Consider the following 15,235-nt stretch of genomic DNA (forward strand, 5'->3'; position numbering starts at 1 on the left):
GCTTAAATACAAACTAAAAATATATTTTGTGATTTTATTTTGTGTAACATATTCTTTAAAATAATTTTTGTGGCTCCCAAAACTGTTAATCATATTGGATTGAACGCTTAAATATTTGCTTATTATTTCAGAATAACTAAATTTGCTTTATTTTTTAAGCAATTTGTATTTTTAAAAGTTTTATAAAGAAGCTTAAGTACAGACTTAAAATAGATTGTGATTTTATTTTAGGTAACATGGAATTTAAAGCAATTTCTGTGGCTCCCAAAACTGTTAATCATATTGGAATATTCAGAATAAATAAATTTGTTTTCTTTTTACACAATTTGTATTGATTAATGGTTTTATATAGAAGACGAAATAAATCGTATTTCATTGAAATTTAATATAGGCCAGAATTTGTCCAGCTTTAAGCCAGAGATGCCGGACTGCTACAAAAATATAGAGCCCAATTTAAATCATATTTTAGCTATTTGGCGCCTAAAAAGAGTTTTAAAAATCGAAAAAAACATATTGCTCAAGTTCTTTATTTGCATTTAATTGATTTTACTCTGATTTGTCCGCCTTCTCCGCCACCGTCTGGGCGATCCAGTCCAGATAGGGCGGGTTGCCATTCTGGATGGGCAGGGCGATGACCTCGGCGACGCTGTAGGGATGATTCTCGCGGACGAACTTGCTCAGCTCGTCGATGCGGCTGGTGCGCGTCTTGACCATCATCAGGAACTCGCTGTCCTCGGTGACCTTGCCCTCCCACATGTAGATGGACTCGATGTGGGGCACGATGTTCACGCAGGCGGCCAGTTTCTGTTCCACGAGGCTGCGGGCCAGCTTCCTGGCCGATTCGCGATCCGGCGTAGTGACGAAGGCCACCGAACTGCTGCCCGCTACGTAGGATTCCCCTGATTCGCTCATTTTGGAGGAGGCTGAACTGCTCGAGGCAAATGCCGGGCGGATTGTGACGACGCTCGTGACGCTGGCCGCGATCAACAGGTTGCGCACCAACGACCAGCGAAAGGGCAAGAACCTTGCACAGCTGCGATATTGCAGCCACCACATGCACTTTGTTCGGCACGAAACGAAGGCGAAATTGCAATAAGATTGCCGAAATGCAATCAAAATAACAAACAAGGCGACGTGTGTCAAGGCCTGGCGTTGCCAGACTGCGGCCATCTGGCGGATAGCTATTTTCAAGCCAAACAGGGGGAGTTTTAAAAACCCTTAGGGTCCCTTTGCACGAGTAAATTTTAAAAGTTAAAAAAAAAATAAATTCATCTTTAAGATATATGTTATATACATAAGAAAATAAAATAAGTTAGTACGCAGGTCCCAACATTTACCGGCAAAATTAAGAAATTCTACAAATTTTTGTTATGCAATATAGATTGCACTCATGAAATATTGAAAATGCTATTTTAAAAATAAATAATAAAAATAAATTAATCAATACGTATTTTTTACTCACTACTATGACTATTCAATTTTAAATACTTAAATCACAAAATTATAATCAAGAGGGTATAAAAAATGAGTTTACTCTAAAAAGCCCACAGAAAGAAAACAAATTTTTCTAGGTGCATGGATCCGAACTTTTTTTATCAGCCTGGGCGACTATCAATTCAAATTTTAAAAACTCGACCATCAAATATCTGTTGAATATCGCAAAAGGATTGCACCAAATACAGAGTGATTAATTGGCTGGCCATGATGTCAGCGGTGTCGAGAAATTCCGGGCCAAAAAATACTGCAGTGGGAAACCGCGGGATCCGAAACCGAAACAGAAACATCTGCCCATTTGGATGACCCATTGCAACAATTAATAACGGTTATGCCGCGAGATTTATGAACGACGACATATAAACAAGACCAAAGCGCTTTAGCCGTCTACACAGCTCAGCTCAGTTCAGCTAAACTCAACCGCGAAATGTCATAAAAAATCAGAGACAAAACCCGAATTGCTTAGAAACCAGAAGAGCACTCACAAATTGTATAATTAAGGAAAGGAGCGAGTGCGAGTTCGACTTCACACGCCGTAGGGGGCGTGCCGCACTCGTAAAAACAAAACTAACGCAATGCCAAACCCAAAACTGGGAGTACACTCGGAGAAAATCGATAGATTTAAAAAAAGTGGTATATTTGAAAAAATTTTAACATAATTTCATCGTTTTTTAATTATGCAATTTATCAGATTTAATTTATTGGATATATTTTGGTATCTATAATATCCTTAAAAAAATGATACATTATTTTTTTTTTTTAATTCTAAGAAAAATCAACATTGATCTCTGAATTTTGTTTTAATTTTTAATTATTTGATATTATATTTTTGATTTATTTATCTATTTTGGTATAAGCTATGAATAAAATTTGTAAGTGAAATATTGTATAAATACTCAAACATAATTAAAAAGATAATTATATAAATAATTTAGATTCTATTAATTCCAAGTAATAAAAGTAAAATCGAAGAAATCTAGTCTCCCAGTATGATGAAAAAATAATAGCAATATCAAATTTCTCCCAGTGTATGCACTCTATAAGGCGAACGTGGTTTTTCCACGGCCAGACAATTTCGGGGGCTTCTCTGCCGGATGAGTCGTGGGACATCGAACGCGCGGCGAGCTGACAGCGCGAACATGACGAACTTTTCGGATCTGCTGGGACTCTATACTCCAGTCTTCTGTCTTCTGTCCGGCTGCCTGCTGCCTGCTGCCCTGCCCGTTGAGTAATGGGCTCTGTCCGCCGACATGTCCGCGCCAAGGCGTTAAAATCAGTTGTAAAGTATCTGGGGTGCACATCGCGATTCGCGCTTAGAAGCGTATAAAAACTAGAGCCGGCCCATGGATCAGCAACAGTTGATCGTCGGCGTCCAATCGGTGCAAACATAGAAGCTATAGAAGCCTCAATCCTTTCAAGAAACAAACAGTATCTGTCTCAAAACATTCTCAAAATGGTAAGTGATCGTGGCAGGACTTAAAACTATTTCGAAATATAAAGAAGATCCAATAGTTTACCAAAAATATTTCTGTATTTAAAAATATCGAGAGCCGGACAATATTTAAAAATATTTGAAAATATTCAAATAATTATAAAAATCGCTAAAAGTATGCAATGAAACCAGACTTTCGAATTTGCAAAAAATGCATCTCATCGAGGGATGTTTCGCCTTGATTTCAAGAACTTTTCTTCTTGAAAATGGGAAAAGACTACTTTCTTCTTAAAATCAAGATCACTTTACTCGAGAGAAGTTTCGTCTTGATTTCAAGAACTTTTCTTCTTAAAAAAGTGAGAATATGAATTTTTAAATAAATCTTGGCATTTGTTTGTTCTTAATTTTTCTGGATGTTGTTTTTTTAATCCAATGACTTTTCCTCCACAGAACTCCATGACCGTCCTCGCAATCCTGGCCGCCTCGTTGGCCTTCTGTGCTGGCGATGTGTCGCACTTGTCGCGCAGCTACCTGCCCCCCGTGAGCGGCGCCTATTCCGGGTACTCCTCCGGCTACTCCTCCGGATATCCATCGTACTCCAGTGGCTCTGGATATTATTCGGGCGGCGTCGGCAGCTACGCCTCGCCGATCGTCTCTTCGTCCTACAAGAGCTACGCGGTGCCACAGTACACCACCTATTCGACGCCCTCGCGCACCTATTTGCCAGCGGACACGGGCTACTCTGGATACTCGGGATACTCCGGATACAATGGCCTGGACACCAAGTACGGCAGCAACGGCGGCTACGTCTACTAGGCCATGTCCACCCATCCTGGGAGGCCAGCAACAATGGAGCAAGCGGACAACTATATATTCCTATATCTACATTTTTTTTTTGCCTTGGCTAAGCAACTTTTTTTGTGCAATTTATGGCTATTAATACTTTTGAATGCTTTATACAGTGATTAACATATACATTGTGCAGTGTATTAATTTGGGCGGAATTGGATTTATAGAAGGGTATTCACCGTAAATCCTCTATCACAAAAGAGGAATATCTCGCAGATAAAATTTTCGAAATATAAAAATATTTAAGAATTCGGTTAAGAAAATTAACTAATTTCTACACTCTAAGCAAATCCTAGAAACAAATTCTAGTAATTACAAAACAATTTTATTTGTAATTTTTTGTTCAGTATTTCTGATATTCAAGGTGTTATTTAATATCTTTCAATTCTGAAATTTAAAATATTTTGTGAGCAAAGAAATCAAACAAATTTGAAGATATACATTTTTCCCTTAAGAAGTGCTAATAACTTAGGAACGCAATTTGACACAATCGTTGAATAAAAATTTTTTTTTTGGTTTTTAATTATCCTTTGAAGTATATATGGATATATAGCTTTCGAAATATTCCCTCTTTCAGTCAAATCTAAAATCTTTGTTTCATGCATTTTAAGCTTTATTTCGATAGTAAAAAAAAAATTGTAGGTACAAAATGTAATTGAATCGATATTATTTTCGAAGAGATCCCTTTTCAATGCCTCAGGCGGTACTCATAGCCGCCGTTGGAAGCGTAGGAGCCCGATTTGTGGCCAGATCGCAGACCAGATCCTTGGAGAACGACGTGGCCAGATCCATGGCTAGATCCCTGGCTCGAGCCATTGGAGAAACTCACATGGGAGACGGCAGCTGGAGCGGCATATGTGCCATGGGAGGATGAGGCTGCAGATCCCACGGAGCTGTAACTCCTTTGCGAGGCAGCGGGGGCCAAATATTGCCTGGAAGGAGCTGCAACTGGAGCGGAATAGGAGCTATAAGAAGCCGATGGAGCAGCGTAGGAGCCTTGGGAATGAGATGAACCTCCATGGGCAACGGCTGGAGCAACTGCAGCATAGCTCTTGTGGGCGGTGGCCACGGGAGCGGAGTAACTGCTATGGGATGAGGCTGCCGGAGCTAAATACTTCCTGGAGGGAGCGGCCACCGGAGCGGAGTAACTGGTGTGGGAGGCAGAGGAGTAGGATCCATGGGATGCAGAAACAGCTGGAGAGGCGTAGGATCCATGGGATACAGATGTTGAGGCGTAAGATCCATGGGATGCAGATGGTGAGGAGTAAGATCCATGAGATACAGAAGGTGAGGAGTAAGATCCATGGGATGCAGATGGTGAGGCGTAGGATCCATGAGAAACAGATGGTGAGGCGTAAGATCCATGAGAAACGGATGGTGAGGAGTAGGATCCATGGGATACAGATGGAGCAGAGTAAGATCCATGGGATACGGATGGTGAGGAGTAGGATCCATGGGATGCGGAAGCAGCTGGAGCTAAGTACTGCCTGGAAGGAGCTGCAGCTGAAACCACCGAGTGAGTCCTGCGGGCAAAGGAGGCTCCCGAAGGAGCTGCATACGATCCCAAGGAACTGGAGGCCGCCGCGTTGTAGCCACTTTGGGCGCCCACTTTCGGGGGCAGATAGGAGTTACTAAGCGGAGTGCCCAAAACCACAGAGGCCAGGGTGAAGATCACAACTGCAAAGGAGCGCTGCAAGGAAAATATTAAGAGTGTGAATACCAAAAATTAATAGTCACTATTAAAAACTTACCATCTTAATGGATTCTTGGTTCTCAAGCGTTGGATAGCTGCTGTTCCAGCTCGTTGGGAACTTGGAACTGATGCCTCCGTAGACTCGAGCCCACACTTTTATAGGAGAATTGGTATCTTACCTCCGAACAATGGGTGTGCAGGTGAGTACAAATCTTTCAATCCCCGAAAGACGCACACACAAAATAGACGAAAATAAAAACAGAAACGAAGAAAAAAAGAAGTGAAGCGCAAAAAATAAAGCAATACTTAGTAGTATTAGAACGCAATGGTTTTGGTCTTTCCGATGATCGTAGTTTCGCTGGCTGCTGTTGGTCCAAAAAAACACTGGTCTACACAAAATAGTACAGCTAAAAAAATAAAAAAATGCTATGCTAAATGAGTTACTATATTTTTTCTTTATATTTTTAATTTATAACACAAACCTTAAGTTAAATCTTTTTCTCGAGCGTATGTTTAACTAAAAAAAGGTTTTAAACAGTTTAAGTCTAATATATTTTTTTGTAATTATTCTATATTTATTTGCTTACAGTTACTATAATATATTTTTTACATACTTTAACATGAAATATTCAGTAATTTTCCAAATAGACATGCGGTTTATAGCTTAAACTTTTTTTTGGGTTTAAATAAAATAATTATTTATTCTATATACGTTATAGGCTTCTTTCATTTAGATTAAAATGGATTGAGGATTATATTCCCAAATTCCCAACCCTGTTGCTGAGTGCCAATTAAGAATAGCGCGTTTGGAGGATGTCGTAGACTCTATTTATTTGACCGTTTATTTTTAGCCCTGTCCATTTCGGAAGTCGCCGAGAGTAATTAATGATGCGATGTGCCGCGGGTGAGAAGTTCGTGGCTGGAGGTAATCCAATCCAAGCTAATCCAATCTAAGCCGAAAAAAAGAGAGGCCAGACACCTTGGGTTCCTGAGAGACCTGGGGATCGTATTGGATTGTATTGGTTTCGAATTTTGAATTTCGAATTCGTATTCCGAATCGAGAGCCCCCATGCAATGACAGCCCGCGTCCTAAAGCAACGATTACTCACCGCACACACATTAATTATATTCCACACATTTCGAAATGAAAATCGGAATCGGGCTTAATGGTCAAAGGCACCTTTTTGCTTGTACCCAAGTGTTTATGTCTTTTGCGTGCGTTTATATAATTAAAACTAAATGCAAAGAGCGCTGAAATTAACAACAAACAAAAAATCGGTCAAAACTTAAACAAAAACATGGCGATAAGATGATTGTAGATGTTAAAAATACCCTTGTAGGTCTATATGGTCATGCAATTTGCATAAAATTGTCAGAGTCATTGGGGGGAATTTATTGTTGAACAATTTATCGCCATAACTGTTAAAGAAGCTGAGTTGTTATCATAAGCACTTAATTTACTACCTGTTTTTTTTTGTTTCTTAATGCGATTATGAGAAATAAAAAAAAGTATGAAAATATGAGAGCTTTTTATTGGTAAAATATGAATTTTAAGTACCAAAAAATTATAATTGGAATTTACTATAATTTTTATATAATCTTTCTAAATTCGAGTCAATAAATATAATTACTTCTAACTCAAAGTCAACATACCCGTTTGTCTTAGGGTAAAAAAATATATAAAAAAACATAGTAATTAATTTTTGGCTCTGATGTGCGTACTTGGATAGGGTGAATAGTCAGTGGGGGTTCATTTTTAACAGAGATTCTTTTGGATCAAGTTATCTTCGTGCAGATAGTCGGTTAATTTCAATCTAATATGTTTAATATACATATGTGTTAAATGTTCGGCTCATTCATTAGAGCAATTCAGCCCATACGATTTTACGTAGGTGCGAGCAGTAGAGCAGTAGCTCTAATAAATGAGCAAAATTGTACTTTTTAGATTCCATTTTGCTCATACAAAAAAAAAAAAAAAATGGTGGCCTTCGGTTTTTACAATTTTGCTCATTAATTGGTCATTGCAGCTGACATATATCTGTCTTGCTCGCACTTACGTAAAATCGTATAGGCTGAGAAAAAATTGTTCTAATGAATGAGCCGAACAATGTAGTGGAATAACAGCATAAAGGAGGTGTGTTAGAGCGATCATTGTATTTAAAAAAAAATTAGTTTATATATTTTGAATGTTATTCAATCAGAGAGTGTATAACAAGTGGGTGTTTTCTCAATTCAAGGAAAGTATGTTATAAATATTTAAAAATATCTAAATGGCAAAAATATTATAGTTTTTGATCACTTTTTCTTGAGGCTCTATATAAAATGTACCATTGAGAAAAACCATAAAGGTTTTTACCATTATTATAAAGTCTGTATACTGTAATCACATAACATTTATTTCAATTTACAAAAGTTCCCTTCAAGAACATGTTAATTATTAATAACAGTACCGTTATTATTATTAGTAACCGTAATATTATTAACGCCTGGTCCTTCGACCAGATCCTTGGCATAGGCCACATAGAGGATGTTGTGCTTGCTGGCCACCGGTTTGCCATCGTCCTGTTCGTGTCGCACCTGCAGGCTGTCCGAGTCCAGGACTACGCTTCCCACCAACTGCCCGGGTTTTAGATAGTAGTTCTGCCCCATAGAAGTGGGTCGATGCTCGGTGACAAAGTGATACCTCATCGGTTCCAACTCCTCGATGACGAGATGGGGTCGCTCAGTGGTTGTTGCTTCTGTTTCCTTTCCACTTAGCAGCTCCATTTCCACTCCTTTTTTCACCGGTTGGGCGCCACTTCTAGCAGCTAGCAGCGCCAAGGCAAAGATGACAAGATGATGACTTGACCTGGTCGACATGACTGACTTATGACTCGATCGATTCGATTCTGAGTTCCGATTCCTGCCTTGCGGCATTCTTTTATATCCTCAGCTGGGATTCTGAGCTGCGGGAAAGGCTCTCTCCTCCCAGAATAATGGCCTGATTCTTGGCGAGCTCCTCAATTGTTTTGCTCGCTGGAAACATTGTTTTTTCTTCCTTCCTTTTTTCGCTTGCTGCATAACAAGTTTTTGGACATTAACCCGATTTCGATTTCGCACTCGAACTGAGCTTATATATATTTGTATATATATATATATACCACTTTGGTCCATTCACAAGAGAAACGGCTGAGGAAAAGGCAAACAGAAAATGCAAATTCAGATTCGGACATACAATTCGCCATATGGGCATGGGCATATATATCCGTATAGGGTGTAGAGTTTATAAAGTGTATAGAGTGGGACTCGCCCGACGACAGACATAAATTCACGTCGTCAGTTGCACGATTTCGGTTTGGATTTCGGATCCGTATAATTAATAAGCTCCGCTTTTAATGGCAAATAAATGTTTGCTAGACGCATTTATTTATCATGTTGCTCGATATTCGTATTTTATGGCCTCTTGATTTGTTTCGTTCAACTCATTATCGCAATGGTTTTAGATTTGTATAACATTTTTCTAGCACATTTTCGTGGGCTTGTTTGGTGGAAGATTTGGAGAGGTGGTTTTTCGGATTAATTGACTATGATATTGCGATTTAATGACACTTTTATTAGATTTAAAGGAGGCGAAGTGAAATAAAAGCAGCTTTTGTTCTGCGTTTCTTTAATACCAGTTTAATGTTCAATAGTTGGAAGCTGTGCTATTAACTTTGATCATAAGGATTTAATAGATTAAACCTATTCTTAAATAACAATCGTAACACTCCAATTTTTAACTTTATCTTAAACAAATAAATAAATAAATCCTTACTAAGTTAATCATGAATTTAAATTAAATTGTTAGACCACTGGGTTCCCCAAAGCAGAAGATAATATGCTCAATCTATAAACAAGGCTTTTGTCTGTAGAGAATAAAAGATGTCTTTGTTTACTCCCGGATGTACATATGCTAAATCGAGTAAGTCACTTGGGACATCCCCGCATGACTATCATCTTAGAACTGGCCAAACCAGAACTTCTATCTCAACCAACTAGGATTAGTCAGGAATAAAATAAGATCTATTCTGTATGGTGACTAATGCATTAAATTATGAAAATAACTTTTTTATTACTTACTTAATATGCAACCACAAATTTCCAGGTAATACGAATTATTTATAATATTTCATATTTCCATCGCTTTTTGGTTTATATCAGTGGTGGCCACCACGGAATAGGCAGTTTCTCTGCCGTTGCGCTGCTAGCGTTTCGACGCACACGTACGCAGTAAAGATTATTTTAGATAGCTCATCCGTAAGAGGGGCAGATACATTCCCCATCTAAGCCGCTGATCTAAATAAAAAGCCTTCTCTGTTTTAGCACATTACATTCGATTTATTGTAAGAAAAAAAAAGGTTTCGTCGCATGATCACTTTCGTTTCGGGACGCAGTCTTTAGTAGACGTATCCACCGTTGGAGCCGTAGACGGTGCCCGAGGATCCGGAGTAGCTGCTGACCACAGCAGGGGCGGAGTAGCTGGACACAGCCGGGGCGGAATAGGTCTTCACAACAGCGGGGGCGGAGTAAGAGGACACAGCGGGGGCGGTGTAGGTGGACACAGCCGGGGCGGTGTAGGTCTTCACCACAGCGGGAGCAGTGTAGGTCTTGGCCACAGCGGGAGCAGTGTAGGTCTTAGCCACCACGGGGGCGGTGTAGGTCTTGGTCACCACAGGAGCGGTGTAAGCCTTGGTCACCACAGGAGCAGTGTAGGTGGACACAGCTGGGGCGGAGTAGGTCTTCACAACAGCGGGGGCGGTGTAGCTAGACACAGCGGGGGCGGTGTAGGTCTTGGCGGCATAGGTGGTCACGGCAGGAGCAGTGTAGCTGGAGACAGCTGGGGCCGAGTAGCTCTTGACCACGGCGGGTGCGGTGTAAGCCTGAGTGTAGCTGGACACAGCTGGGGCGGAATAGGTCTTCACAACAGCGGGGGCGGTGTAGGCCTTGGTCACCACGGGAGCGGTGTAGGTCTTGACCACAGCGGGGGCGGAGTAAGAGGACACAGCTGGGGCGGAGTAGGTCTTCACCACAGCGGGGGCGGAGTAGGAGGAGTAGGAGGCGGCGGCGGGGGCGGCATACGACTTGGTCACCACTGGGGCGACGTAGGTGGCAGCGGGCTGCTCGTAGGTCTCCTCGGCGGCTCCCTCGTTGGCGTAGGAGGCAGTCTCAGCCGGGGCGGCATAGGACTCGCTGGTAAAGGAGGCGGCTGGGGCGGCATAGGACTCGCTTTCGTAGGTGGAGGCGGCGGCGGGAGCTTCGTAGGTCTCGGCAGCCGGGGCAGCCTGGTAGGACTCGTAGCTGCTGGAGGCGGCGGCCGCGTGGGGAGGCAGGTAGGTGTTGCTGGTCAGGTGGCTGACATCGGCCGAGGCCACAGCCAGGAGGGCGAGCGAGAGGACGGCGAAGAATTTCTAGAATACAAATATTATTATTAATATTTGGAATTAATTTGAGGATCTCTGGAGAGCTCACCATGTTGCTGGGACCGAAGTTGTGAGAACACTAGTACCTTCTCCACCATTAAGCCGCCTATTTATAGTCGCCGAAAATGTCTGGCCAACTTGATACACGAATGTCAAAAGGCGCTACGAAAACCAGAACAAACGCACACCGAAAGCACCGCCACACAAACTATATCGTCTATTCGAAAATAAAAGAGCCATAATAATGAGGCATTTCGTCCAGCGGAGCTCATTAGTCGGCCATAATATTCCGACTTTTCTCCACTCCCCTGCTGATTCTGATTCTTATTTTGATTCTCAATCTGAATCCAATTTTGTTCGCGAATCGGAGATGATGGCGTTGATAAAGGGGTAGAAATGGTGTACATGAGAAATTGCAAACACGGGCTGTGCGAAACTCGTTATTGAACTCCATTCATAAGTCGCTTGGTTCCGTCACTTACTCATCGTCCGTCAAGGCGGAATCGAAAAGCTACAGTCCACAGACAAAAGCCCTCGAAGAAGAGCAATACGAGCCGAGTTCTGAACAGTTAGGCCATTAATCATTGCTGGGGATTTACCTGGAAAACAATGGCTTACATGTCGCCCGGAGTTTTGAGCATCCTTGAGATTTCATTTCTTATATATATTCCATAGTGCAGTTTGTAACCCTTACAAAAACCCAATGATATATTTTTTGGGCCTTTCCCATGCTAAAGTAATTAATCTCCTTATTACACTCTGGCTGGAGTTCAGTAATCACTCTTAATTTATTCCCTACAGCAGCATCAATAAATATCAGCAGTATTGAAATTCAATTTAGCTATTAGATGATAATGTTTCTACTTGAGAATTTATTATAACAAAAAACCGCTTTGAGGTGATTTATAATTTGGCTGCTTACCGTTTTGTGAAATTGCCATAACTCAAGTCTCACATTAGAAGATTGAGTTTCACGATAGGTACTGGAATTTCAGGAATTTAGCGATTTGTTAACCATATTTTAAATATCACTTGTAATAATTTACATAAAGATTATTTTATTTTATTTATTTATGATTGAAAAATATTTAAATGGAACACAACTAAATGTGTCAGCTAAGTTAGATGAATTTATTATAGCCACTGTCATTCGATTGCTTCCCCACTTCCTTATCAATAAAATATTCAAATACTTATTTTTTTATATAACAAAAGCAGTTTATTGATTAACAAAAGCGTAACATCAAAAATTGTATAGCGATGAAAAAATGTGCTAGAAATTGGCTATGTAACACTAAGTTCAGATGAACCGATCATTAGGGTTATATTTTTCGCACAATGCGGCATAGTTTTCTTAAGAAAATCATATACTATGTTTATACGATAGCAATCACGATTTCTTGAAAGCGCAAAATAGAAATAACCCCTGTTTATACGACAGCCGAGAATTCATGCATTTATTCACTCTCAGCTGTTTGGGATGCCGGACCGGTAAAAATTTCTCATTTTTAATACCACTGATTAGAGAAATAGCCTATAAAAGGCCTTCAATTTCTAGCGATCTGGCAATGATGATTTGTAAGGCAAAGTTCGTGTTTATGCATTTGTACTATATATAAATGTTTGGGGTTTTTAGGAGTGCTTAATTGTTTTACAATTCCCCAAGTCTCTGTTCTCGTTTCCGTATCGTTCAACTAAATGCATAATTTTTCGTAATATTAATTCATAAACATATAAAAAGAGCTAAACACAAAGTACAAAAATGACATACTATTTTACGGATAAAGTCCTTGTGGCCATAAAGATGGTGAGCAAAGGCTCTGGGATAAATAGAAAAGAAATTCGACCGATTTTAAAATAAGTCAGGTGAAATGGATGTAAATTTAAATATTAACCACTCTTCAAAAGTACAAAAAAAAGAACGTAAGCCAGAGCTCCAGCACCAATGCCGCTCATCATGGAGGACAAATTGTGGAACGTCTTTAATTGAAAGCATGTGACTCTTTAACCTTCCGCTACCCGCTACCAGTGACAATGGTATGGTAGCGGCGGGAGTCAATCATTTCCTCTCCCAGGATTATGGTGCGCTGCAGGGCAGGCCATTTTGGCTCTGCAAAATAAAAGTTTATCATTATAATACAAAATATTTTCAGCTTTAGACCTTTATACGCCGCGTGTGCCAGTTGAGAAATAAATTTATAAATTAAAATACACTTACCACATTTGGCTAAAACCCCTTATCTCAGGGACTTCCGGGGCGACTGGCGATCTCGAGGAGCAGCAGCTGCATCTCAATGTGGGTTTGAATAAGATCGCTGAAACTGTGGAGCAGGTGGAGGAGATGCAAAAGTCGCTGGCCGTCAAGAAGCAGGAGTTGCAGGCCAAGAACGAGGGTGCCAATGCCAAGCTCAAGCAGATGTTCCAGGATCAGCAGGAGGCCGAGAAGAAGAAGATCCAGTCGCAGGAGCAACAGCCTGTTCTTGAGCATCCTGTTGAGCATCCTGTTGAGCATCCTCTTGAGCATCCTCTTGAGCATCCTCTTGAGCGTGTTGAGCAGCCAGCGCTGCAACAGCCGGTTGAGCAGCCGGTCGAGCAGCCTGTTGTGCAGCCCGTCGAGCAGCCTGTTGAGCAGCCTGTAGGATTTCCTCTGGCCATATGGGAATTATTCGGGCAACCCGTTGCACCGGCTGCCCTGGCCCTGGCTGTTGCCCTGCCACTGCCTGTTGCCCTGGCCCTGGCGGCAGTTCTGGCCCTGGCGGCATTGGGTGCTGCAGCCAACCAATATCCATCGATGCCCGGGCTGCATGATTTCCAAAAAAAATAATTTATGTGTAGGATAATTAGTAGGTATAATTTTACAATATCTATTTTCATCCTCTGGCTAAGAAGTTTTTAAAGATACTTTTTTTATACATTTCCCAGCCAACGTTCTTCAGCTGGATTTAATTTAGCTAAAGAAATGTTGATCGATTTCTCGGAAAAATTCCGATTTGATCATGGATATCCCAATGGGATAATATATCCGCGTTGTACAACTTGTCGGACACCCAGCGCAGAGTTTTGCTGATCAGCAAACTTAAAGGCAGTGCGTTTGTATCAGGATGTTTTATTAATTATTTCACAAGTTCTTTATTTTGCCTTTTTAAAGTTCAAAATCGGTTTACACTGTCTTCCTTGCCCTGTTCATATAAACTTATGTATAACAACATTAATATTACAACTAAAGCTAGCATTTATATAAAGTACAATAATACAAACAGCATGTTACATTATATTACACCTAGCCTGTTACAACTCGGCCGTCTTGACTTTGAGATATCCCAATCCCGTAATCAGGACCCAAAAACACGTCAATATGGAAAGTTTGAACAAAATTGGGCGTAGGAGCTAAACGGAAGTTTATCCCGCGGATATATTATCCCATTGGGATATCCACGATCGAATCGGAATTTTTTCCGAGAAATCCATCAACATTTCTTTAGCTAAATTAAATCCAGCTGAAGAAAACTCTCCATCGGCCCTTCCACTTGGGCGCAGTAGCATGTTTGCATTCGAATTTTGGTTTGCAACACTGCCACTGTTACCACCGTATTCTGCGCCGCCAAGTTCTAGAAAATCAGCGTGTTGAGCCGCCAGGGCTGCAACAGCCTGTTGTGCAGCCTGTCGAGCAGCCTGTAGCATTATTTCTGGCCATGGTAGTATTATTCTGCCAGCCCGTTGCACCGGCTGTTGCACCCCCGCTGGCGGTGGCGGTAGCAGCCAACCGTATCCCACCCAAAAAAAAAATAGTCATCACAATTTTACTCGTACTAACTGGGTTCCATCCGATAAGATGTGTAAGTGAATGGGCGGTCCTTGTTAATGATACTAAACGGTCTGAAACAAAAATTTAAAAAAGAATTAGTTTGAGATTGAAACTTTTTGGGTAATTTATCTAAGAATAATTGCTTAATGGAATCCACTATAACGGTGTTTACTATTTCTATAGTGCTTACATACGCACATACATATGTATATCATTCGTGCCTCGCATATTTTTGGGTGTACTTGAGAATTTATTATAACAAAAAACCGCTTTGAGGTGATTTATAATTTGGATCTTACCGTTTTGTGATATTGTCATAACTTAAGTCTCTCATTATAAGATGGAGTTTCACGATTGGTACTGGAATTTCAGGAATTTAGCGATTTATTAACCATGTTGTAAATATCACTTGTAATAATTTAACTAAAAATTAAGAGAAATACTTACATTTATTAAATAGTAGGTACTTTAAATGGAACACAAATGCAAATCCCATTAGCTAGCCTACTAAATTAGATGAATTT

At 40.6% G+C, this 15,235-nt stretch overlaps 5 protein-coding genes across 5 annotated transcripts; 1 reads left to right on the forward strand and 4 right to left on the reverse strand.

Moving 5' to 3' along the window:
* Positions 1-521: 521 nt before the first annotated feature.
* Positions 522-1,166, reverse strand: LOC108054540 (divalent-cation tolerance protein CutA). The gene has a single exon (XM_017137542.3). The coding sequence runs from the start codon at positions 1,054-1,056 to the stop codon at positions 547-549; it is 510 nt and encodes a 169-aa protein (XP_016993031.2). The 5' UTR covers positions 1,057-1,166; the 3' UTR covers positions 522-546.
* Positions 1,167-2,838: 1,672 nt separating this feature from the next.
* On the forward strand, positions 2,839-3,891 carry LOC108054580 (prisilkin-39). The gene is made up of 2 exons (XM_017137622.3): positions 2,839-2,950; positions 3,377-3,891. Exons 1-2 carry the CDS (start codon positions 2,948-2,950, stop codon positions 3,740-3,742), a joined length of 369 nt encoding a protein of 122 aa, XP_016993111.2. The 5' UTR covers positions 2,839-2,947; the 3' UTR covers positions 3,743-3,891.
* Positions 3,892-4,463: 572 nt separating this feature from the next.
* LOC108054578 (sialidase) lies at positions 4,464-7,420 on the reverse strand. Its single transcript, XM_070218542.1, has 3 exons — positions 7,357-7,420; positions 5,527-5,621; positions 4,464-5,465 (listed from the first exon to the last, which is right to left on the reverse strand). The coding sequence occupies exons 1-3, from the start codon at positions 7,418-7,420 to the stop codon at positions 4,464-4,466; spliced, it is 1,161 nt and encodes a 386-aa protein (XP_070074643.1).
* Positions 7,421-7,898: 478 nt separating this feature from the next.
* LOC138913791 (uncharacterized) lies at positions 7,899-8,327 on the reverse strand. Its single transcript, XM_070218543.1, has one exon. The coding sequence runs from the start codon at positions 8,325-8,327 to the stop codon at positions 7,899-7,901; it is 429 nt and encodes a 142-aa protein (XP_070074644.1).
* Positions 8,328-9,803: 1,476 nt separating this feature from the next.
* Positions 9,804-11,008, reverse strand: LOC108054576 (pupal cuticle protein G1A). The gene is made up of 2 exons (XM_017137618.3): positions 10,956-11,008; positions 9,804-10,894 (listed from the first exon to the last, which is right to left on the reverse strand). The coding sequence occupies exons 1-2, from the start codon at positions 10,956-10,958 to the stop codon at positions 9,884-9,886; spliced, it is 1,014 nt and encodes a 337-aa protein (XP_016993107.2). The 5' UTR covers positions 10,959-11,008; the 3' UTR covers positions 9,804-9,883.
* Between the last annotated feature and the right edge of the window lie 4,227 nt (positions 11,009-15,235).

Source organism: Drosophila takahashii, chromosome X (genome assembly GCF_030179915.1).
Source record: "Drosophila takahashii strain IR98-3 E-12201 chromosome X, DtakHiC1v2, whole genome shotgun sequence".
NCBI classification, from domain to species: Eukaryota; Metazoa; Arthropoda; class Insecta; order Diptera; family Drosophilidae; genus Drosophila; species Drosophila takahashii.

Excerpts from the sequence above, each read along its gene's own strand:
- LOC138913791 (XM_070218543.1), bottom strand. The coding sequence starts at position 8,327 with ATGTCGACCAGGTCAAGTCATCATCTTGTCATCTTTGCCTTGGCGCTG.
- LOC108054540 (XM_017137542.3), bottom strand. The coding sequence starts at position 1,056 with ATGTGGTGGCTGCAATATCGCAGCTGTGCAAGGTTCTTGCCCTTTCGC.
- LOC108054578 (XM_070218542.1), bottom strand. The coding sequence starts at position 7,420 with ATGGAATCTAAAAAGTACAATTTTGCTCATTTATTAGAGCTACTGCTC. Across the intron at positions 5,622-7,356 it reads GCTCTACTGCTCGCACCTAC|TGTGGGCTCGAGTCTACGGA; the intron begins GTAAAATCGTAT and ends CTCCTATAAAAG. Across the intron at positions 5,466-5,526 it reads ACCAAGAATCCATTAAGATG|CGCTCCTTTGCAGTTGTGAT; the intron begins GTAAGTTTTTAA and ends TTTTCCTTGCAG.